Here is a 24,766-nt window from a genome sequence, read left to right as displayed (position 1 = left end):
TTGAATACTCTTTTGTTCAAGAAAAAAATATTTTTTCCTCTTGAAGCCAAGAAATTTAAGCTAGGTTTATTTTTTTATTGGTGTTGACCACTACTTTGTTGATTGATGCTTGGCACTGGGTTATGGGTGTAGTCATCCTTTAAAATTATTTTTAGGTAATTTATCATCTCAAGCTCCCCTTAAGAGACTTCTGCGAATCTGGACAAACAGATATCCAGATGCTAAAATGGACCCAATGAACATCTGGGATGACATCATTACAAATCGGTAAGATGAGATGGTCAAAGAATTAACTAAAGATTATTTTCTAAACTCTCCAAGTTGCTTTTTAACACTGTACAGAAATCTGAGGTTTAATTAAAATATAGATATCCCTTATTGTGCAGATTTTATGTGTTTTTTCTTATAAGAGAATTTTTCAGTTTTTAGTTGTACATTTTGACTCCCTAACATGCCAACCTACACCCTCTTTTCTCCCCTTCTCCCTCCCTCCCCTCAGAAGCCTAAGTAAAGAAAGCAAGTGCTTCACCACAATGTTGAAGCTTCTGCTGAATCCCTTGCGTCTGGATCCTGGCTTTACACAGGGTTTTGAAAGTGAAGCTGTTTGTGGCAGTGGCAGCGTCAGTGAGTAGAATACATGAGAGAAGCAGTATTTGCAGCAGCAGCAGCAGCAGTACATCTACTTGCTTGTTAGCCTCCACCTCCCTCTGCCTCTCTGTACTACACTGTAGGTAACAGAACCGAACCAAGGAAACCTCTCTCAGTTAGGATAGAATGCCTTCTCATTCAGTTACTGTGGCTATAATCATACAGCCAGGAAGCACTGAACATAAACAAGGTGCTATACCTTCATGCTTCCATTAGAACAGCCAGTTCCAATTAAGAGGAAAAGACAAACACCACATGGGCCCCAGAGAAGATCCCCTCTTCTGTGTTGGGGTCTTTTCTTTGTGTTCCTGGTCGTTTCTTAGTTTTCGACCATCCTGTTCTTTAATCATATGTTATGACTCTTTGGTTCATTCGTTTGAGTTCTGTAATTAAAATAGGACTCTACACTGAAATCAGAGGAATGGCCCAGTAACAGCATCTACCAAAATCCTTTTGCATCTTGATTATGATCTGTGTACAAGTTATGTCCTAGATGGAGTTTATTTGCTTTAGCAAGTGGTCACAACCTAAAAATGCTTTCTTTTGTGAGAGTTGAATGTGTTAAGTTTGTAAGCAGTAAAAGAGCTTAGTGCTTCTTGCTTAAAGGGAATATGCATTTTATGCTTTACTAGGACCTTAGGCTAAAAATGAGGACTGGGGAAATACTCTTTGACCCAACACAAGGACTAACAGATACGTTAAAATATAAAATGTTGAGTTCATACTCATTATCCTATGAAAATGGAGGCAGCAGGTGGTATACAGAAAGTTCTCACTTTACATAAATTTGCATTATGCAAACTCAACCCTATGTAAAGAATTTTGATTTAAATCCCCCTCCACCCCCAAACACCCATACTTTACAGTACCATGCTGTCTTCTTTGCCCCTGCCCCTGGGCGTGGCCCTCCTTGGCTTCCAAGCCCACCACCACCACCATCACTGCTACCACCACCAAAAAAAACCAAAACCACCCTCCAAGTCAAAACAGAAGAACAGACCAGGAGACACCACTGCCACGCTGGGTTGGGGATTGGCTTAAGACTGTGGAGAGAGACCTTTGCCCAGCTCTGCCCCCTTGTGTCTGTCTTCTGTCCATCTGTGCTCAGGTACCTGCGTGTCTGTCCCTGGCCCCTGCATGTCACCTATTCTTTATGTCTAATTCTATGTTTGGTGTCCCCACACTGCGCTCCCACATGGCTGGCTTTAGCCCCCACTGGTGTTCTTCCTCCTGCTCTCTATTTTCTGTCCCCAGTCTCCATGTGTCTTTGAACTGTGTCCTGTTTCCTTCCTTCCATGAGCATGTGACAACCTTCCTGCCCCTTCCAGACATCCACAGGCAAACTCCTGTTACATGAAAATCACTTTATGTAAAGGTCTGCAGAATGGTCCACTGATAGAGTGAGAACTGTCTGTATTTTACTAAATGCTTTATCTGTGAGAAAGACTGTACTGAAATGGTGATTTTTAAAGATTTGAACACCTGAAATGAAAGTCAAATTTGTGGCACTGTTGGTTGAAATTTTTAAAGTAATAATCTTACCAGTGGGAACTCGGAGGCCCTGGTTCCTTGGTACGTGCATGATTGTATTAGATTAGGAAAAACTGATAGCTTTAGTTAGTCCTTTCATAGATCTATGTTACTTTTCCTTTTCCTTGTGTAGATGTTTCTTTCTTAACAAAATTCAGGAGAAGCTTAGTTGTGTCCAACTGGAGGAGAGTATGGAAGTGGATGGGGATGGGAATTTCAATGACAAGATGGAAGTGGAGAAGCAGGAAGAAGACATTTACTCCATGATTAGAAGCTGCAAGTTTTCCATGAAAATGAAGATGATAGAGAGTGCCAGAAAGCAGGTACATGCCTTCTTTGGTTTTTTAACTATATTATGGAATTCCAGAAACCAGTCACATTTGTTTTTAAAATACAGAGAGCTTTACATTTCTTGTTTTTAAGGTTGAGGGTGTGTGTATGGCTGTTTAAAAATAAGATAATGTTCCATAGAGCTTTCCTTTTTACTGTATTCTAACCTTTTACCAATCCCTTAAAACAACATGAGGTACCAAGCCCCCCCTACTTTTGCCTCCTTGGGTTGAAAGCTTCTCAAATCTAATTCCTAATTACATTTTCCCCCCTTTTTCTGTTGTAACTGTCTTGAAACTGCCCCTTTTCACTTTTTGCCCTTGCTGTTCTTTGCTACAGTCTACAAGAGTATGTCTTTTAGAGTTTATTCTCAAGGAGACTGCATAATATACAGAAATATCAAGAATAGGTTACTAGGTAATTTAAAGGTCATAGAAAAGAGTGAGTGAAACAGTGGCTTGAACACCGATCTTGGTGGGAGAGAGACTTCAAGTGCTGCTCCTGACACAGTCAGTCTTTATGACCCTGAGCAAGTCACTTAACCTTTTCTGTCCCCAGGCAACATAGCCTGCAACTTGTATGTTGGATTCTAATCTGCATTGGTAGAAGTTCCTCATCAGGATCTCCTTACATCATGAAGTCAAAGCAAAGCTCAAGTCCAGAAAATGAAAAAAAGGAAGGTCCTCTTTAGAGGCTGGGGGGTACCCAGAATTTACAGAATCTCAAGATTTGGATGAGACCTAAAAGCCAATCTAATCCAGTCCATACCCGAATAAAAATCCCATCTCTAACATTGAAATAAAGTCATCCATTAATTTGTTGGAAGATTTATCTAATTAGGATGAACTTACTACTTCCCAGAAGCAATACATTACACTTTTAAATTGTAGTTTTCTTCAGGTAATCAGAGCCCACCTCTAAATCTGACCTTAGGAAAGAGAAAAACAAAAACATTATTACAAATATGCATAATTCAGTAAAAATAATTCCCACGTCAGCGATGTCCAAAAAGATGTCTCATTCTGCACCATGAGCCCTTCACCTTTTTGCCAAGCAATGAGTAGCATATTTCATTGTATTATGGTTGATGATTAATATATTACACTTGTAACTGATCATAAGGAAGTTTTTCTTCATGCTAAGCTCAAGTCTGGCTCTTTGCACTTTGAACCCTTTACTCCCAGTTCTTTTCTCTGGGGAACTTTCTAAGCTATTCTTTGAGCTTATTCTTCAGTGTAGCGCTCCCATCTAACCTACATGACAATTACAAATTTCCCATTAAAGCCCCCTTTCTCAAAGGTGAGATTGTTTTACTTCCGTTAACTCTCTTCCCCATTCTACAAATCCAGCTTCACGCTTTGCTATTTACAAACCCTGTTGATTATTGGTGGACTTTTGGTTTTCCTGACATACATGCTTAATCACATGTTGACAAGCTGGATTTCTTTGATTTGTCCAAAGGGTAGATGGTGAGAGATGGAGGGGGTCATAAAAATGAAAATGGTGTCCCATCCCCAAGGGGAAACAATATTCAACTCAGTATCTACAAGATACTCTCTTATAGTTAGGAATTGTTACTTTATCCTAATAAATTAGGAAATATTGGTAAGTGTTCGTAGGATCATAGAATTTGGATCTGGAAATGCACTTCAGAACTCACATAATCCAGCACTTTCATTTGATGTAGCTTTTTATTTAAAGGAAGTTTTTGGTGTGTCCTTTAGTGAATCAAAGAATCTTTTCATAATTTGAATAATTACCTGCTGCTTTATCTCCTTTGTAAGTTCAGGGTTTTATTGTAGTAGAAAGAGCACTAAGCCCTGAATCAGACCTGGATTCTTGTACTGACTCTGATATTTATTAGACTGGGATTATAGGTAAAACAATTAACCTTTCTGAGCCTTAGTTCCTTTGTGTATAAAATAGAGGTAATTTCACTTTCTTGGCCAGAAAGTTACAGCCCAGTAGTTGAAGCAGTGTGACATAGTGGTCGTGAGCTGACTTCAAAGTCAGGAAAACCTGAATTCCAGTATTAGCTCTGATACATTGTGTGTGTGTATTCGTCTTCTGTTGCCGAAGAAGACCATGCCATTAGAGAAATAATGAAATAACTTGCACTTGACTTTGTTTTGAGTGAGGGAGGGCTGTGCAGTTCACCAGCCTCACTTCTGCTCCAGAGCCATCTGAATTCAGTGGCCAGATATTCATCAGGATGACTGGAGATGACCCAGGATGAGGCAATTGGGGTTAAGTGACTTGCCCAAAGTCATACAGCTAGTTGAGTGTCAAGTGTCTGAGGTGAGATTTGAACTCAGGTCCTCCTGACTCCTGCACTGGTGCTGTATCCACTGCACCACCTAGGTGCCCCTAGCTCTGACACACACTGACGGGGTAAAAACATGGACAAGCTATTTAACCTTTTAGGTTCCTGGACAGTCTTCTAAAACTAAATTGAAGATCATTGCCATTCTGCATTATTCAGATGTGATTCATCACAACGTATTCCCCATGCCATTGGAATCATAGTTCTGAACTATCCAAAACACTGAAGTCGCATCCACTTTTGCTGTTCTTTTGCTCTGTCTGAGCTTCCAGCTGCTTCTGGAGAAAGTAAAAAAAAACAACAACTGATGACTGATTCTACAAATGTAGTGTTATCTAAATCCAAGTGGCCTTAACTTCTATTCATTTACATTCATTTCCCATTTTTTCCTTCTTATCTCTTCCTCATTTCATATCACTCAGATGTGGATGTCATGAGATATCTTTAACTCAGCATGTCCCAGATTCAACTCCTCTTTTCTCCTAAAACCTCCCCTTTTGAGGGCAACACCATTCTCCTCAGTCATTCAGTCTCACAACCTAGGTGTCATCCTTACTTCCTCACTCTCACTTCTCCCCCCAATCCAATCAGTTACCAAGTCTTGTAGATTCTACCTTCATAACATCTCTCATATACACCACCTTCTCTCTGACATGACACCACCCGGCTCAGGCCCTCATAACCTCACGTCTGGGCCATTGTGTACCTGTCTTCCCTACTTCGTTCCATCCTCTACTAACCTTTGAAGTAGATTTGATCTTATCACCTCCCTATTTAGTACACTTCAATGTCTTCCTATCGCCAGCATCAAATATAAAATCTTCTGTTTGGAGTTTTAAAAGCCTTTTATAACCTGGTCCCCCTCCCACGTTTCCAGTCTTCTTACACTTTCCTGTCCCCCGCATACTCTTCAGTCCAGTGGTACTTGCCTCCTTGGCCTTCTCTCTGTTCCTCACACAAGACATTCTGTCTCCTGACTCCATGTATTTTTACTGGCTGTCCCTGCATGCATAGGATCCTTTCCTTCCTCATCTCTTGTTTCCTGGCTTCCTTCAGATCCCAGTTAAAATCCTCTGTTTTTTACAAGAAGTATTTCCTGATCCTCCTTAATTTTAGTGCTTTTCCCTTTGTTGATTGTCTCCTGTTTATCCTGTGTATATATCGTTTGTATATTGTCTTCCTCATTAGAATCTGCATTCCTCGAGAGCAGGTTTCTTTGCCTTTCTTTGTAGCACTTCTCATGGTGCATGGCCTAACATAACAGGTGCTTAATAAGTTCTTATTGACTGACAGTAGACCAACATACTGATTCTCTATTGCATCCCACAGTTGCTTATCAGACCTTCAGGTTCTTCAGTCTCCAAGCTTTGTCCCCATCTCTCTCTCTTACGGATAGTCGTCTCTTGAGAATATTGAGGCCATTCATCAGAACTGCCTTAGCTTCCCTCTTCCAAACCTCACAACTTGCTCTGTTTTTTTTACCCATCCTTTCACCGTTGCCTCCAGTTTCAGAGGATTAGGTGGAGCCTTTTCTTTATCTTTGCCCTTGATTCCATCTGCTCCCATCACCTCCTGGACATTGCTGAATCTTTTCTCTCATATTTAATTATTTCTTCTCTGCCACTTCCTTCCTGTCTGCCTGTAGAGTCTGCTCTCTTCTATCCTAAAAAAATAAAAGTTTAAAAACCACCTTCCCAGACTTCAAGGTATTATCCTATTTATCTTTCCTTTATTGACAAATTTATAAAAAGATTACTCTTCAGCCCCGTGGTATCTGAATTGCACATTCTGACATGAACCTTCTTTCATAGTACTAGCTTTCTCTACATTTTTTCCACCCCAGACCTCTTGCTGTTTTCCTGCCTCATCCTGTTCTCTCTCTCATCATTGCCAGGAGCCATGCCCACATATGGCACTGGCTCCATTTCCATGACCTTATCTCTACCTGTTGACATCCCTGTTTTTCTTTCAAGGCCCAGTCATATATTGCTACTTCTGTGATAGCTTCTCTGATTCCCAGCTCCCCAGCTAGATCCCTTCCTTAAATCTCACAGGACCCTCTGACTTCTTCTAATGTGTAATATAGCAGATTATTGTGAGTAATGGGTCCTGTCATACTAATTCATATTGCATATTTCCATTGAACTGAAACCAGTTACCAATTTTTACATTGTTAAAACTTTAAATAGTATGAATTTAAAAACATGGTATGATTTTTATGGGGCCCATTGTTTGCATGGAGACGTAACTGTGCAGTTATTTGAACACATGCTCTCCCTCTACTAGATTAGAGGTTCCGTGAGGAATGATAGCGTTTTAAATTAATTTCTTCAGCCTTTCACAATTCTTTTTGCATAGTAATTTTTTGTTGTATAGTCATCAAATTGAATTGTTTATACAGTGAATTATAATACTTTTTTGTTTTTTTAATAGAACAATTTTTCAATTGCAATGAAACTATTAAAGGAACTGCATAGAGAATCTAAAACAAGAGAAGATTGGCTGGTGAAATGGATTCACAGTTACTGTCAGTTCAGCCATAGCCGCAGTCAAACGCAGAGTAGTTCTGAGCGAATTCTCACGGTGCTGAAAACAGTCTCATTATTGGGTATTTATGTTCTTCTGCACAAGACCTACCTGTTTTGTTTTTTCTACATCTCTATGGAGTATACTTATTCTTTCACATTTCATTTTTTATTTGAGACTTTTTCTTTGTGTTTGTTTTATGTTATGTTTGACAATTAAGAACTTAGTTTTTAGGCAGTCTCTCTAAAACCAGATGAAAATTGACTTTTCTAGAGAAAAGGGAAGAAAATTTGGAGCCAAGGGAGCAGGTTTAAGATGCCTTTTAGAACCGAATCTCTTTATTAAATGAGAATCATAGAATTTTTCCCTTCTTCCTAAAAATGTTGTGGGTCTTATTTTAATATTACTGCTGAGCACTTTAAGCTTCTCAGAAGAAAGTATTGTTAAAACCAAATTCATAACCTTTATGTCCCCTTTGGAGAATGTCCCTCTCCTTTTAGCTTTAGAGTTTTAATAAAGTGGCCTATGGAACAGAGAGCGGAAAAAATTCCTTTTGGTATGACTGCCTACTTTACTACTATTTATGTCCAGTCTTGTAGAATACTCAGTATTGTTACTTCTGTGTCTGCTCCTACGTGTGCCCCAGATCAGTTAGTTTGATAATATTTTCATTTGTGAATCTTTACAACAAATATAATTAACACTTAATAACTAGTTTGAGCTGATGAAATGAAAATTGTATTTTTGATTGCAGGATGATTTTTAAATTTAAGGGGTTTGTTTCTCTGGATTTTGATACAGTTATTGATGATGGATAATTTTCACTGAAAACCTAACTCAAAAGTAATTTGTCAGTCACTGTGAAATCAGTCCTTAACCTTTTCTGGAAGACAGCTTTATTTAATATTATCTCATTTTTTTAGCCAGTCTTATTTTGAGTAGTTCTTTAAAACAATTTTTGCATCTTACAGAATTATTTTAAATTTATGAAATTCATTTGCTTAAAAAATTGTTTCTTTCTTTTTTTTGGTATGTGATCCACCAGATGAGAACATGCCAAGCTGCCAGAGCAAGAATAACCTGACTTTCCGTAATCAGAACATTCTCCTGGGTATGACTTACAACATTATGGCCAGCGCACTCAGTAGTGAGCCAACTTGTCTCGCCCAAATTGAAGAAAGTAAAGCTAAGAAAGTTTTAGAACTCTCTGGAGCCGGTTCTGAGGATGCAGAGAAGGTAAATAATGGTGGGAAATTGAATTTTTAAGGTTTTTAATATGAAGATGCTTGAATTTAAGTTGCTTGCTACAATAGATTAGTATAGGTCAGTATCCCTAAGTGTTTTCTATTGGCCAATCAATGAGAGGCAGAGTGATTTGAGTTTGTCATGGTCCTTAAGAAGAAATCTAGCCCCTAAACCTCAAGATATCTTGTGAGGTTTCAGCAATCAAAATTTATATTCGTTTGGGTAGAGCACCCACAGGTAAGGGTATGGTACTCTATGTGGACAGAGAGAAAAGAGAGAAGAAGAGAAAGAAAGAAGGAAGGAAGGAGCTGCTCTGCCCAACTGGAGCTGGCCAGCTGGGTCACCAGTGGGGCAGCTACCACTCACAGGTTGTTGTTTGTCCTTTGTTCTCATGGAGGACCATGACATCAAGAAGGTGATGCCATGACTTACAAGTGAATTGGATTTAAGTGAGGCAGAGCCTCACTCTCTCTTCTGGAGCCATCTGGGATGACTGGAGTTTTATTTAGTCGTCATTTGGACGCTGATGGCCCAGAGTGAGTGTAAATAGCAGTTGTTTCTCTTTTGGCCAGAACCACCGAGGGACTTCTCCTCCCAGATTGATATTTTTTGACTATATAATAAAAGCCATTCTTTGCCTCATTTCTTACCTTGCTTTAATCCTTAAGCCTAAGTGGACATTGCCTCAGTCAAACTGAGACCTGGGAAAGACCTTAACTTTATTAAAAACGTGAAGGTCTCCTGCTGCATCCAGGGTCATCTCCAGTCATCCTGATCTATATCTTGCCCCTGGACTCTGATGGCCAAAGAGGAGAGTGAGGCTGGTGAATTTGCAAATCATGACATCACCTTCCCAATGTCATTGGTCCTCTTGTAGAATAAAGGACAAACTACAGGTGTTTTCTAAACATACTTCTTAGTCATCCATAACTTTGGGGTTGAGGGGAAAGTGGAACACCAAGAAAAAGAAATTAACAAAATGAACAGCAAAAATTTATTTTGATTTTGTTTAGTACAGACTGTGGGTCATGCAGTAGAAGCAGATTCTACCAGAATTTGAACATTTAAAGTATGACACTTCATTGTAATAAAGGAAATTATATTTGAGTGAAGTCCATTATAACAATTATGAATCAAAATTTCAGCTCTGAAACTTCTCTCTTTAAAGTTCCATAAATGGAAATCAGTATACATGTGTATTGTTTCTACAGACACTTGGAATTTTGGGTGTAACAGTTGAACTTTTAAGTGGTAGCTCAGCTTAGAGCAGGAATTCTTAACTTTTTTTGTGTCATAGACCCCTTTGGCATTCTGATGAAGCCTATGAATCCCTTTTCAGAATAACTTTTTTTTTCAGTTATTTGAAAGCTTTAGGGTTTGTTTTTTTCTTTTTATTCTTTTTCATTTCCCTTTATTTATTTTTGGTTTTCAGCATTCATTTCCACAAGATTTTGAGTTCCAAATTTTCTCCCCATCTCTCCCCTCCCCCACCCCGAAACATCATACATTCTGATTACCCCATCCCCCAATCTTCCCTCCCTTCTATCACACCCCTCCCTTTCCTTATCCCCATCTTCTCTTTTCTTGTAGGGCAAGATAGATTTCTATACCCCATTACCTGTATTTCTTATTTCCCAGTTGCATGCAAAAACAATTCTCAATATTCATTCCTAAAACTTTGAATTCCAACTTCTCTCCCTTCCTCTCTCCTCACCGATCCCCGCTGAGAAGGCAAGCAATTCAGTGTAGGTTGTACATGTGAAGTTTTGCAAAAACTTCCATAATAGACATGTTGTGTAAGACTAACTCTATTTCCCTCCATCCTATCCTGTCCCCCATTTATTCTATTCTCTCATTTGACCTTGTCCCTCCCCAAAAGTGTTTAGTCCTAATTACTCCCTCCTCCCGTTTGCCCTGTTTTCTATCATTCCCCCCACCGCACTTGTCCCCTTCTCCCCTACTTTCCTATAGTGTAAGATAGATTTTCATACCAAATTGAGTGAGCATGTTATTCCTTCTTGAAGCCAAATGTGAAGAGTAAGCTTCACTTTTTTGCCTCTTACCTCTTCCCTTTTCTCCTCCATTGAAAAAGCTTTTTCTTGTCTCTTTTATGAGATAATTTGCCTCATTTCATTTGTCCCTTTCTCCTTCCATTATGTTCCTCTCTCACCCCTTAATTTTATTTTTTTGCATATCATCCCTTTTTATTCAACTTACCCTGTGCTGCGTGTGTGTGTGTGTGTGTGTGTGTGTGTGTGTGTAATCCCTTCAACTACCCAAGTACTGAGAAAAGTCTCAATAGTTACAGATATTATCTTGTAAGAATGTGAACAGTTCAGCTTTAGAAAGTCCTTTATGATTTCTCTTTCCTGTTTACCTTTTCATGCTTCTCTTGATTCTTGTGTTTGAAAATCAGATTTTCTATTCACTCTGGTCTTTTCATCAAGAATGCCTGAAAGTCTTCTATTTCATTGAATGACCATTTTTTCCCCTGAAATATTATACTCACTTTTGCTGGGTAGGTGATTCTTGATTTTAATCCTAATTCCTTTAACTTCTGGAATATCATATTCCAAGCCCTTTGATCCCTTAATATAGAAGCTGCCAGATCTTTTGTTATCCTGATTGTATTTCCAAAATACTCAAATTATTTCTTTCTAGCTGCTTGTAATATTTTCTCCTTGACCTGGGATTCTGGAATTTGGCTACAATGTTCCTAGGAGTTTCTCTTTTCAGATCTCTTTCAGGAGGTGATCGGTAGATTCTTTCAATATTGATTTTGCCCTCTGGCTCTAGAATATCAGGGCAGTTTTCCTTGATACTTTCATGAAAGATGATGTCTAGGCTCCTTTTTTGATCATGGCTTTCAGGTTCATCAATAATTTTTAAATGATCTCTCCTGAATCTGCTTTCCAGGGCAGTTGTTTTTCCAATGAGATAGTTCACATTATCTTATATTTTTTCATTCCTTTGATCTTGTTTTGTAATTTCTTGGTTTCTCATAAAGTCATTAGCTTCCATCTGCTCCATTCTAATTTTTAAAGAACTATTTTCTTTAGTGAGTTTTTGATCCTCCTTTTCCATTTGACTAATTCTGCTTTTTAAAGCATTCTTCTCCTCATTGCCTTTTTGGACATCTTTTGCCAATTGAGTTAGCCTATTTTTAAAGGTGTTATTTTCCTCAGCATTTTTTTTGGTCTCCTTTAGCAGACTGTTGACTTGCTGTTCATGATTTTCCTTCATCACTCTCATTTCTCTTCCCAATTTTTCCTCCATCTCTCTTACTTGATTTTCAAAATCCTTTTTGACCTCTTCCATGGCTTGAGACCGTTGCATATTTATTTTGGAAGTTTTGGTTGCAGAAGCCTTGATGTCCTTTGAGTCTTCCTCTGATGGTGTACCTTGTTCTTCCTTATCTGAAAGGGTGGAAGAAAATACCTGTTCATCAAGAAAGTAGCCTTGTATAGTTTTATTTTTTTTCCCCTTTTTGGGCATTTTCCCAGCCAGTTACTTGACTTTAGAGTCCTTTGTCAAGAGGAGGGTATACTCTGGGAACCTGTAAGCTCTTAGTTCCTCCAAGGTGGCACAATCAAGGGAGAGGAGTTTACTCCTCTCCTGGCCTGCGCTCTGGTCTGGGAGCTACCAAAGCTTTTCTGCCAAGGATCTGCAAGTAGAATTCCCTTTCCAGAGCCTCTACCAGCTCTACCATGCCAGCACTCTTTCTCACCCCATGAGCGCCACTCAGGGCTGAGACCCCGATCAGCGGCTCAATTCCCTCAAGGGCTTTAGGCTGAGGGCTCCAAAAATGGATGCTGTTGCTGCTGCTGCTCCCACTGCCTGGGGCTGGGACTAGGGGAGGACCCTGCTCCCTTCTCACGCAGGTGAAAAAGTTTCCTCACCGACCTTTGAACCTGCCTTTGGCATTTGTGGGTTGAGGTATCTGGGGCCCACAACTGCAGCCGGGGATTCCGCCCCCAAGGCCTGCTCAGGTCCTGTTCCTGCCGGTGCCACATAGCTAAGGCTGGGCTCTGTGGGCTGTGCTCCATTCCACGCCCCGTGCAATAGACCTTTCTTGTCAGCCTTCCAGGCTACCTTGGGCTGGAAATCTTTCACTCATGTTTTGTGAGTTCTGCTGTCCTAGAATTTGTTTAGAGTCATTTTTTTACAGGTATTTTATGGGCTGTGGGGGAATAGCTAGAGTAGGTGCATCTTTCTACTCTGCCATCTTGGCTCCGTTTCCTCTGAATAACATTTTTAAATACATAAAATACTCAAGATTACAAAGAAAGTCAGTTATATTGTATTAGTTATCAAAAATTTTCAAGAAAAGTTTTTAAATTGTCTTAACCAAGTTATCTCCTGATTTGGACAATTTCTCCATAAGTTTTTTTTAGATTTGATCTCCTTATTTCATCCCAGCTAGAAGTTCAGCATCCACTCACAGGCCCAATTCCACCATTAATTTGCACAGAGCCTTTGAATTGCTCCGTTTCCAGTCTGTGTCATTTTGCCCTTCCTTAAGCAAGCCTGTTATATAGGTGCCAGACTTAGTGTAGATACCTGATTGACTTAACCCTTTTGTATCTCAGCTCCCAAATGCAAGTTATCCCCGAACCTCAGCCCTCCAGGTATGTGCTGCCACATCCAAACTACCTTCCCAGGAGATTTCATATCATCTCTCTACTCCTGTAGGTACCACCACAGATCAGACCTTCACTACTCACCTCAGATATTGCCATTGCATTTTCTCTGGATTCCTGGGTCTCTTTCTCTTCATCTCTCTCTCTCTGTTTCTGTTGTCTATCTCCCTTCCTCCCTCCTCTGCCCAAGTTTATTTCATATTACTTCCCTTCAGAGACTCTAATTCCAGCCAGATTTGTCTATTTGCTGAGTCCTAAAATGGCTATTACATCTCTTGCTTCTGTTACTCTGCACAGGCTGCCCCATCCCTACCATTCTCTTCTTTCTTAGAATTCCAGCTTCCTTCAAGTTTCAGTTTACGTACTACCTTCTATGGGAAGCTGTTCTTTAAATGTTAGTTTTATTTTAAGTGCTTTCTCCTTCCTCACATTACCTTGTATGTTTTACTCTCCTTTTTAACATACTACTTTAAGGTAAAGACCATTTTTGATTCTGTCTTTCTAGCTGAAGAGCCCCTCACAGTACCATGTTCATAGTAAGCACAAAAATGTTTGTTGGCTTTTATGGAATGGGGCCTAGTTGTACCAAATTTTATTGATAAAGCTATTTAATTGCTACTAGTTAAATTTATCTCAAGTGAGAATTTTATTCTAAATTGCTGCTGGTCAGAATTTGCAAATAGAGTGCATAGACAATTTGTGTTTTTTCATTTAGTATATGAAGGGGCTTTTTGTTTTGTTTTGTAGATTCTAGTTTTTTTCCTCTGCTACCACATCTCCTTGGTTTCAGACTCTCATATTGTGCCTCTTTTAAAATAACCTCTTCAAATAATCCTAACTGTTCCTTGTATCTTTGGGGTCAGCTGTGGAAGACCCATATATTTTAGCTAAGCAGTCTTTGTTTTCAGCTCTTTTTGTCCCCACCCAATGGACAACAGGATCACAGTCTTCCATGAAGAACAGAGGCTTGACATGTGCATGACAGGAGCTGTCCTCCTTTGCTAGGATTTGGCCATAAGTCACTCAGTAAGAAGTTCTTCCGACTGAATTTTGATTTATTCTTTTTCAGGTCTCCAGTCATCATCTTAATTATTTGACTTTTGTTGTCAAAGAATACAACAAAAATGAACCTCACCTCCTTATTAGCAGAAAAGTTTTTTTTTTTAAGTTTCAGAATCACACATCCAGATTGTTTCTTATTATCATTGAATTCTAGGTTATTGGAGGTCTACACAAAAAAGCATTTGAATATCTTTTTAAAGCTGCAAGGAGAGCTGAAGAAGAGGTCCAGTCTCATACTGTTGAGCACATTGATGTAGCTGGAGTCATAGATGCTTACATGACCTTGGTAGATTTCTGTGACAAACATCTCCAGAAAGAGGAAGAAAATACATCAGGTGAGAGAATCTGGAGAAATATATTAAATGGTCTTCTTGCACAATGTGGCATTTATCAGGTGGGAAATTAAGTAAAAAGTAGATAGCTTTCTTTGAAAATTACTCTACATATAGAAGATAAAATAATATTTAAGTAGAGTATTGTGCTTGGCATATAGGTGTTTTGCAAATGCTTGTTGATTGATTGATTATACCAGAAAAATAAAGGCAAAAGTTCTGTGTCAAGCTTACCAGCTTTCAAAGTGGTCATGTATTTGAACAGATTCCACTGTCCTGTTGTCTTTCCATTTGCATGGTTTAAACTTTCATATTTTCACTTGTGGCTATGACTCATGAAGTCTGCATCTAACTCCTGGAACAAATTCTATAGCCAGCAGATGCTCCTTAGGTTCCTTTCCCAGGACATGATAATGTTTCATGCAGGATGGATAATCTAATTGAGAAGATTTCATTTTGAGATAAAACCTTTTCCTCATAGTCCAGAAATGTGTCTGATGTTTACTGGTCAAAAGACGTGATCAGAGAAGAAGGGACACCAAAGTGTGGAGTCAGGGGAGAGGTCAGTCAAAGTCAGTCAAGTTTGTCCTTCTCTGAACACAGATCAAAATAAGTTAAAGAGTAGGTTTTTGGTAACATGTTTTCTTGATTGTGTTACTTTGATAGTGATTGATACTGTGGAGCTGCGACCATATCCTGCACTTGTGGTGGACAAGATGTTAAAAGCCTTAAAATTAAACTCTAAAGAAGCCAGGCTAAAGTTTCCTCGACTGCTTCAGATTTTAGAGCGGTATCCAGACGAGACCTTGGGCCTAATGACAAAAGAGGTCAGCAAGTCCTGTTCTTAACATGGTGAACTGTAGTTGAGCGCAGTCCCACTTATATTTAAATCTATTCATACAGTAGTGACTGTTTGGTAACATTTCCTAATAAACATCTATTTCTGCTTAGTTGCATCGTGGTTTCATAAAAACATCTAATTCATGCTCCAATAAAATAAATAAGTGGCCATGCTTGCCTTGTGTTCCCTGTGGGAGTTAAGGGAACAGTGTATCTGAAAACAAACAGAAAAGAGTAAAGTTGTGGGTGTTTGGGGGATTGGGTCACAGATTTTCTGTAAAAACTGAACTACCCAAAAGATCAGACAGTTGTCCCTTGTGGCTAAATCATAATCTACACTGTACACTGGGGAATCACTACTAAAAACAGATTGCATAGTGTCATTGCAGCAAACCTTGCTAAGCATCTTTTCTGTCATTGCGGTGAGTGCTAGAGATATGAAGATAAGAAGTGATTCTGTCCCTCTCCTTAAGGAGTTTATATTTTACTGTGAGGGATATAGCCTGTACATAGATAAGTATGATGTGAGACAGAGTGTGATGGAGGGGTGGGAGGCAGAGAGGCAAAGGAGATTCAGGCAACATGGTCTAGGAAAACTCAAGACAGGAGAGCATCCTTTGAACTACAGGATCAGGAAAGATTTCATAATAAAAATTATAGTTTTTTACATTTTTTAATCCATTCTATTTCTTGAGTGTGATGATCTTGGCATATATTTCTAATATCGTTAATAGTCAACAGTATTAGATATAATCAGTGACTAAATGTAGACAACTAGGAAGACTTGAGTTCAAATCCAGCCTCAGATACTTACTGGCTGTGTGAACCTAGGCAATTTAACCCCTGTTTGCCTCACTTTCTTCTATTGTAAAATGGAGATAATAGCAGTACTTGCAGAGTTGTGAGGCTCAAATGGGAAAATATAAAGTGCCTAGGACAGCGCCTGGCATATAGTAGGCACTATATGAATCCTTGTTCCCTTTCCCCCAGTCAACAGACCATAAACTATAATTTTTCATCAGTCTTTAATTCACATTTCAATAAATCAGATGTGTATACATGTGCACATAATTTATTTGAAAACCTATGCAGTGCACACTTGAGAAATCTGGCACTTACTGTTGAATACGACTTGAACAGAAGGGATGTGCCACTGCACAGAAGAATCATGGACTTGGTGCATTTTAAAACTATAAGGTAGCTTAGAGATTATCTAATGTGAACCTCACAGAAGTGAAGATGTTATGTTTCCCCTTTTATTCCCATGAAAGCTAATAACAGAATAAAATTAAATCTTGTGAACCCAAAGAAATGGATGTTTAAAAGTAGAGTTTAATCCACAGTGACCGATGACTGCCAGTTAGTGGCAGAGGTCCTTTGGTGGAGCAGCATGGTTTGGAGGGAGCTGTTGTTTCCACCGGGACCACTTTTTATATCCATTTGTCTGTCACTTAAGTTCAGGTGCAGGGAACAGAGAGAGAGGATTTTTCCATCAAAGACCACACTAGTGGCCCTGGGTCATTTCCATCTTATCTTCTTTCTCAGTGACATGCCTGCACCATGCTCTGTCCTCTGAAGTACAGCATGGACAGTCTTTTCAGGTGTACAAGTAATGTCCTGCAGTGGGAGAGAATTTGAGGGTTGTAGCTGCACATGGTTGAAGCATGTCATGTGCAGGACAGCAATAAACTTGATGAATTTGAGTAACATCTTTTATTCCTTGCTTTGCTTTGGATCTGATGAAAGTGCTAATGACTAGTCAGAAAACAGAGCAAGAAGGAGAAGAAAGCAGTTTGCATGAATAAAATCTGCTCTTATATATTGAGTTTTAGGTGGTAGTTTCATAAAGGTTTTACTGTCATGTATGCTTTTTGAAGAATATGTTCTTTAGAGGGGGCGAGGAGAAGAGAAGGGCCGGAAACATATGGTAGAAAGAGAGCATTGGGCTAGAAAGTTAGGAGTCCTTGGTCCCAGCCCTAGCTTTGTCACTAGCTAGTAATGTGCTTCCATTTGGCAAGTCTTTTCACCTCTCTAGCCCTTAATTTAATTATCTGTGAAATTACAGGGCTTACCATATGAGCTAGTTACTCTTCAGTTTTAAAATTCTGTGATTATATTTATCTTTCATTGAAAAACACGAGTCTTACATGTTGAATTCCGAAACACATCTGTTACTGTGATCTTTATAAAGGTGTATTTTACTAGTGCAGTTTCCTCCACTAAAGCCCTGCTCTGTTACTTCTGCATGGCATGGAAGTGACACTGGGTTTTCAGAGGCATTGCCAGCAAAATACAAGCACTAATGGGTCCTAGCTAATTTGAAAGCCTAGAAGCATGGGCATGATAATAAATTGTATGTCTGCCATTTAGAGACTAGCCTGTGCTCAGGAAGGTTGTTCATCACTGAGTTGGCTGTAGGGTGATGAATTTTTTAGCCACAGCAATTTTTATTCTTAAAATTAACTTATTTTTTGTTACATTTTAAATTCTGAACTATCTCTCTCCCTCTCCTCCCCTACTAGAGAAGGCCACTGTTTGATTGCAGTATCGTTTTGTGTGTGTGTAAAACATCGTACTACGTATACATCTTGTTCTCAGTTCTTTCTCTGGAGGTGGATAGCCTTCCATCGTGGCCTCCATGGGCCTTTGTAGTTGATTTGAATATTTATAACCTAGTCATTCACAGTTATTCTTCAAACAGTATTGCTGCAGTGTATACATTGTCCACAGCAATTCCTAACGCCTACTAATACGCAGAAGAATTGTCATCTGTAACATTAGAGAGAATACTCTTCTACCCTGATGAAATAACAGAGCCTCTGAGTATTGAAATCAGCATACAATACAATATTAACATTAAATATTCTGCGTGGTGATTCTTTTTGAGTTGAAGGGTTGTGAATATTTTCTGTCATTTCGGGTGTCCCATATTGCATTTGCAGACAGGTGCTACATAAACAAAGTTATTTTTGTTGTCATTACCATTTAAACAGCATATGGATGTGGTTTCAGTGGAGAAATAGAAATTTGCTTTCCTTCGAGATGAGTATTAAAATAGTCAGGGATTTACATTTTGTTGTTTCCCAGTATTAAAACAGAAATTATTTTAGTGACAGCTTTCTGTGTGTTTCAGATGTCTTCCATTCCCTGCTGGCAATTCATTGGTTGGATCAGCCAGATGATGGCCTTGCTTGATAAAGAGGAGGCAGTGGCTGTGCAGCACACCATAGCAGAGATTGCTGATAATTATCCACAGGCTATCGTCTATCCTTTTATGATAAGCAGTGAAAACTATTCCTTTAAAGATACTTCTGCTGGTCACAAGAAGAAGGAATTTGTGTCAAGGTGATAGGACATATAATTTTCTGATAAAATCCTAGAGACAGTTAAAGATAATGGGATTGGTAAAATAAATCTTAAAATGTTTGCTATGCATTTGTTTTAATAAAAGTAGCATGTGGAAAATTTAGGTGACCAAGAATATTCCACAACCTGCTACAGAATGGAAAATGTCAGCTTAATAGAGAACTGTTAAATTTTCCCATGCCAGACATGATTTTTCTTACATGGTTTCTCACTTTTTTCTAAAAAAAAGCCCCTTCTCCTCCCTTTCCTAAAAATTTCTCCTTCAGTCTTGCCAGATTCTTTCCAAGTTATGGTCCTCATCCCAAGTCACTGACATTCATATTGTGAAGAAGAGAAATGAGATGGTGTCATTTTGAAGTTGTGTTTATATCCAATGAAAGGCCTCTTAACGGTTTCTGTGTGTGAGGCTACAGTAAAGTTCCTTCTCTGTCTCTGAAGGAAGAAAGTGAAGCTGCTAACAGTGGTTACTTTTACTAAGCCTCTTTTTTAAACTTCATTATATTTTGGCTCCTAAGAGTTAAAGCTTTTTACCAACAGATGATTTATTTAATTACTTGCAATTTTGAAAAAAATAAATAAGGAATTTGGCAAGTGGGTAGAGGATTGATTGACCTGGGAAGAGACTTAAGGCAGCTGGACTAACCAGCAGACTTTTGTAACAACTCAGGTATGAGGTGACTGGGGGCTGAGCCAAGACATTGGCAGTGTTGGGATACATGCAGAATAAGTATTCTGTGCATGGCTGGGCTGGAGCACCATCTGCTCCTGCCTACTACCTGCCCACCTTACAGTCTTTTCTTCTGAATAAAGACAACTAAAAATAAGTTATTTTTAAAAGGAAGAGGGGGGAATGGAGATTGCTAGCCAAGGTGATTTTTTTCACAGTACAAATTTAAAAACAAATTGTAAATACCAAATTGCACATATCAAAGAAAGCCACAATCAGTTTTCAAGATTTCAGTTTTTAGCTTCCAGTAACCAAAACACTAAGGTAGATTTTGGCTTAAAGAAGACCCTTGTATATTTTTATGTTTTTACAGAAAATATTTGCTTTATTCTTGCCTGTAATGTAACATTGTTAGATTGAAAACAAGAATCTGAAGTTTACATCAAATAGACTGATCTTGAGAGGACACTTACCTTCCTAAATTCAGCAATTTCTTCTTTCGTAGGATAAAAAGTAAATTGGATCAAGGAGGAGTGGTTCAAGATTTTATTAATGCCTTAGAGCAGCTCTCTAATCCTGAATTACTCTTTAAGGTAAAAAAGAAAGAATAGCAGTGTGTATTGTGTCTGTCCAGCTGGGTTATGTACAGTGGGGGTGGTAAGGACCCCAAGGTATTACCTCACTCAGGGATGCCCAGAACCAGTGAGACATTTGTAAGTGCCCACTTTGCTTTCTCCCTCCCATTAATTATGTAACTTTTCAAAGTGTCCTATAACCAAGTCTGCTGTGCCTTTAAGTATATAGTTATTGCATGTGGTTCTGTATATAGCTACTGTAAAACATAGCTTCAAAACAAGAGAAATCGGGTAAAATGTGTGCTTTATAATTTAGTATTTCTCCTCCCCTACTTCTCTTTCCACATAGGACTGGGTTGAAAATGTCAAAGGTGAATTGATGCAAACTCCGATAAATAAAAAAAAACTTGAAAAAATGTATGAAGAGATGTATTCAATCTTAGGAAACCCAAGCGTTCCTGGCCTTGGGGCATTTAGAAAGAAGTTTATTCAGGTACGTATGTAAAATTCATTCAATTCAATGATACATCTTTTTATGAGATCGTCATTGATAATTTCAGCTAAAAAGTAAGCCTGTCGACTCCCTAGATTTCCTTCAGATTAGATTCTTTCTTCGGCACGTACTCATTTTTGTTGTTTTCTTGTAGGACACAGGATGGCTTATGATATAGGCTGATTGTTAGAAAGCAGCACAAAGCTTTCATTTGCCTTCTACATTCCACATTTGGTTTCTTAACTCCGTAGGTTTAGGAGACAGAGTAACATTATAGGAGGAGCCCTAGACTTTATGTCACCAGAATTCTGGTTGGATCTTGACTATACCTCAAGTCACTTAAAATCTCTGGGCCTCAGTTTCCTTGTTTTTAAAGTAAGGATAATAATACCTGCACACAAATTATCTCATTAGTTATCATCATGTCATCTACCCAGTCATTGCCCAGTCCCTTTTTTGAACCTTCTGTTTGCCTCAAATAGCTGGAAAAAAAAAAAACCCAACCCTTTTCTTTCACTTTTCTAGTTTATTTTGAGATGTCACACTTTTGAATTTATTATGAATTCCTTCCCTGCCTGCTCTTCCTTGCTCTTTGCAAAACCTGACTTGATCAATAGGTGCTCTGTGCATCCTCATCAACCTCTTGAAGCTCTTTTCACCTCACTGCAATTATTTCTCATTAGGTGTTCAGAAATCATTTTTTTCTTTAGATCTTCCTATTCTTCCTGGAAAATGGCTGTATAATTTTAGTTCATGGGAGCCTACATATCATTCCTTTGAATCCTTTGACATACAGTCTTCCAAAACCTAGAGAGCATGTCAGACTATGACTGCATTTTCTTTCCTAGGTCATACATATGTACATACGTTTATAGACTATACATATGCACTTGTGTACATGTGTGTGTATACAAGTGTACATGCACATGTGCATGTCTATATGTATGCATGTATATGTATGACAGGAAAGAAAAGTCTGAAGTGTAAGTGTGTGAATACACACTCACACCTGCAAGATACATGGTAGTATTTGGAGAAATACTAGCAATTAGAGAGAGGGCATCAGAAAAACTCTTAGGAGTACAGTCTGCTTGTATTGAATTTTGAAGGAAACTAGGAATTCTAAAAGGTGGAAGGTGATTATGGATAATTGTAAGAATGTTATTATGTTGAAAATGTATATAGTACAACGAGTTACCTGTGGCATTTTTTCCTAATCTTGAATTGAATATTAATTTTAAGGCAAATTTTGCAAATTTTAATTTTCAGACCTATGGAAAAGAGTTTGACAAACACTTTGGTAAAAGAGGTTCAAAGATACTAGCTATGAAACCCAGTGACTTCAGCCATGTTACTACTTCTTTATTTGACGCAATGAAGGCAGACTCAAAGCCACCTGGGAATCTTAAAGAATGCTCCCCCTGGATGAGCAGCTTCAGAGTGGAGTTCTTGAGGAATGAGCTCGAAGTCCCTGGTACGTTGGCTATTCCATTTTCTAGATGCTGGACACATATATTAATTCCCTGCATATGTTAAGATCTTAAACGTCTGTAAAGGTGAACTGAATTAAGAAGCTGCGCTGCCTGAATACTTTGTTTTTGTTGTTTTAAAGTTTTGTTTCCTTTTTTAAAATTCTAACCTTAAATATCATTTTCATAGACATAGTAGAATAATAAGAGGATTATATGTGAAACTGCACATCCCTGTTATATAAAACTTACTTTTCTTTTAAAATATGTAATAAATGCTGTACATAACTTTCCTTCCTTTTGTTCCCATCTTTGCATTTAAAAAAAAAAAATTCTTCAGTGTCCTTCCTTCCTGCCTCCCTCCCTCTTCTACTCTATCTTTTCCCTCTTCCCTCCCATACCTGATGCGGGTCCTCACCCTCCCTCTTCCCCCCAAAAAAGAAAGTCAAAACTCTTGTAAAAACAGCGTCAGGAAAAACAAATTTCCACATTGGCCCTGCCTGAAAATGGACATCGTCTTCTGCTTTTTGAGTCCCTCGCCCCTCTAACAGGAGAGTGGATAACATGCTTCCTCATTGGTCTTTGGAATCATGACTGGCCACTGCACTGATCAAAGTTCTTAAGTCTTTCAGAGTTGCTTTTCTTTATTACCTACACACCAAGGGAGATCATAGATCCAGTGAAGTATGGAAGTTACATTTTGCTGGCATTTCTAATTTTAGTAATAATAAGTACAGTATTTAAAGTTATTTGACACATATAAAATTGCTTCAGAAATATGATAATACTTTTTTATACATTAATGGGTATATATTGTTATTTTAGGTTAGGTTAAAAATGGATGCAAATAAAGTTAATTAATTTCATTGGAATGTGCAGTGCAACTGCAACCCAATCTGTGTATCATTTTGTGATGACAGCAGTAGACCGTCTGAAGATTAGCTGAGTGATGGCCCCTCCTCCCTGGCCATTTTTGAATATGGCATGGATCTTCTAAGTTAGATTTGTGAATGAATCTGCGTAACAGGAGTGTCTAATAAAAGAGGATTTCTCTCTAGCCAATCACTATGCTTTAATCGTTCAGGAGGTATTTATTGTCTCCCATGTGCCAGAAACTGAACTAGGCTCTGGGATACAGACAGAAAGAAGAAACCAATCTCTGCTATCAGATGGCTAGAAGGAACATCTCTGAGGTTGCACTAGCTTTTGTGTTTTGGGAAGTAGTAATCCAGTGATCAGTGAAACTGAAGCATCTAAACTCCTGGTCTGACGCTGTCTCCTCAGGACAACAGCATTTCAAACAACTGCCATTTTTTTTATATTGGTTTGCTGTATATTCAGTACAAGACGTAAACTGAATTGCAAAAGCTAATATTGATTACTTTTTTGCTATTAGGAGAAAGCTGATTCCTATTTTATTAATTTTTCATACTTTTCTGTATGTATAACTATATGTGTATTCTGATGCTGTATTAGATCTCTTGTTTAGACAAATACATTTTAAAAATACAGCACTATTTAAAAAAATTTGTTTTCAGCAATCCATTTTTTACCCTTTTTTCTTTTGTAGGTCAGTATGATGGTAAAGGGAAACCATTACCAGAATACCATGCAAAAATAACTGGATTTGATGAACGGGTAAGGTGGCACAGATTATTTTATTTTTCTTTAATTAAGGTTTTTGCTATGTAATAGCAGACCCTCTCGTGTGGAAAAGTGATATGTATTTACAGTTTAAAAAAAAAAAAACATTTAAAATATATTGTTTCATTTTATAATAGCATTTATATAACATTTTAGTATTTATAAAATGTTGTATATCTTATCTCATTTGATTTTAAACCACTCTGTGAGATAGCTACAATTATTATCCCCATTTTACAGATGAGGAAACTGAAGCTGGGGGAAGTTAAGTGACTTGCTCAGGATCACACGGCCAATAAGTGTCTGAGGCAGGATATGAACTCCGATTTCCCTAATTCCCGGCCCAACACTCTATCCTTTCCAACACTTCCATCCTTACAACAACTATAAAGGGTAGTCAGGGTAGGTAGTATTATCCCATTTTACAGATGAATAAAGCCTCAGAAAGGTTAAAAACTGGTTTTAATATTTGTATCCTTAATCCCTAGCACAGTTTTCACAGTAAGTACCCAATAAATGTTTATTGCATTATATTGAAAGTTACTTACCCACAAATGCACAGCTAGTAATTAGCCAGCACCAGCTCTGTGCCAGGCACTGTTCTAGGCACCAAGATACAAAGACAGAAGCAAAACAGCCCTTGCCCTGAAGGAGCTTACAATCTATTGAGAGAGATAACATGCATATCATAGGCATAAAGTAATTGGGGGAGGGGAGAGAAAGGTTTGCTGTAGAGGGGAGTACATGAGCTGAGTTTTGAAAGAAATAGGGAATCTAAAAGAGCAGAAATGAGGTGAAAGTGTGTTCCATGTTTGGGGGACAATCAAAGCCAAGGCAGAGCCCCCAGGTTTATCATCTGTACTTCTGTCTCTTCCTGGGGGTCCTCACATTTCTGGCCATTTTCCATAAAGTGCCACGTCATTATCTAACTGCCTCTTAAATTCAGTCCATCCCAAACTAAACTCATCTTTCCAGATCTGCTGCAGCCCCTCCCTTTTTTCTTTCTGTTGGTGATACACTCATCCTCCCAGTCAACCAAATTTGAAACCTAAGAGTCATCTGTGACTTTCCCTCGC

The 24,766-nt window shown here is 38.5% G+C and overlaps 1 protein-coding gene across 4 annotated transcripts in view; it reads left to right on the top strand.

Annotated features, from left to right (window-relative positions):
* PRKDC (protein kinase, DNA-activated, catalytic subunit) overlaps positions 1–24,766 on the top strand; it is a 170,266-nt gene that overhangs the window by 132,331 nt on the left and 13,169 nt on the right. For 3 of the 4 annotated variants that reach the window (XR_011966088.1, XM_072604546.1, XM_072604547.1), the window contains exons 68-78: positions 156–267; positions 2,312–2,501; positions 7,265–7,439; positions 8,403–8,593; positions 14,459–14,639; positions 15,303–15,463; positions 18,610–18,821; positions 20,015–20,102; positions 20,434–20,577; positions 21,847–22,051; positions 23,617–23,684. Coding sequence is in view for 2 of the 4 variants with exons in the window: in XM_072604546.1 (XP_072460647.1) it covers positions 156–267; positions 2,312–2,501; positions 7,265–7,439; positions 8,403–8,593; positions 14,459–14,639; positions 15,303–15,463; positions 18,610–18,821; positions 20,015–20,102; positions 20,434–20,577; positions 21,847–22,051; positions 23,617–23,684 (1,727 nt within the window). In the remaining 2 variants the exon portion in view is untranslated. Of the gene's footprint in view, positions 1–155; positions 268–2,311; positions 2,502–7,264; positions 7,440–8,402; positions 8,594–14,458; positions 14,640–15,117; positions 15,199–15,302; positions 15,464–18,609; positions 18,822–20,014; positions 20,103–20,433; positions 20,578–21,846; positions 22,052–23,616; positions 23,685–24,766 lie in introns of those variants that run through there. The other variant, XR_011966089.1, reaches the window with a different exon arrangement.

This window comes from Notamacropus eugenii, chromosome 4 (assembly GCF_028372415.1).
Source record: "Notamacropus eugenii isolate mMacEug1 chromosome 4, mMacEug1.pri_v2, whole genome shotgun sequence".
NCBI lineage: Eukaryota > Metazoa > Chordata > Mammalia > Diprotodontia > Macropodidae > Notamacropus > Notamacropus eugenii.
Note: the sequence above shows the minus strand (reverse complement) of the source record. Positions and strands in the feature narration are given on the sequence as shown.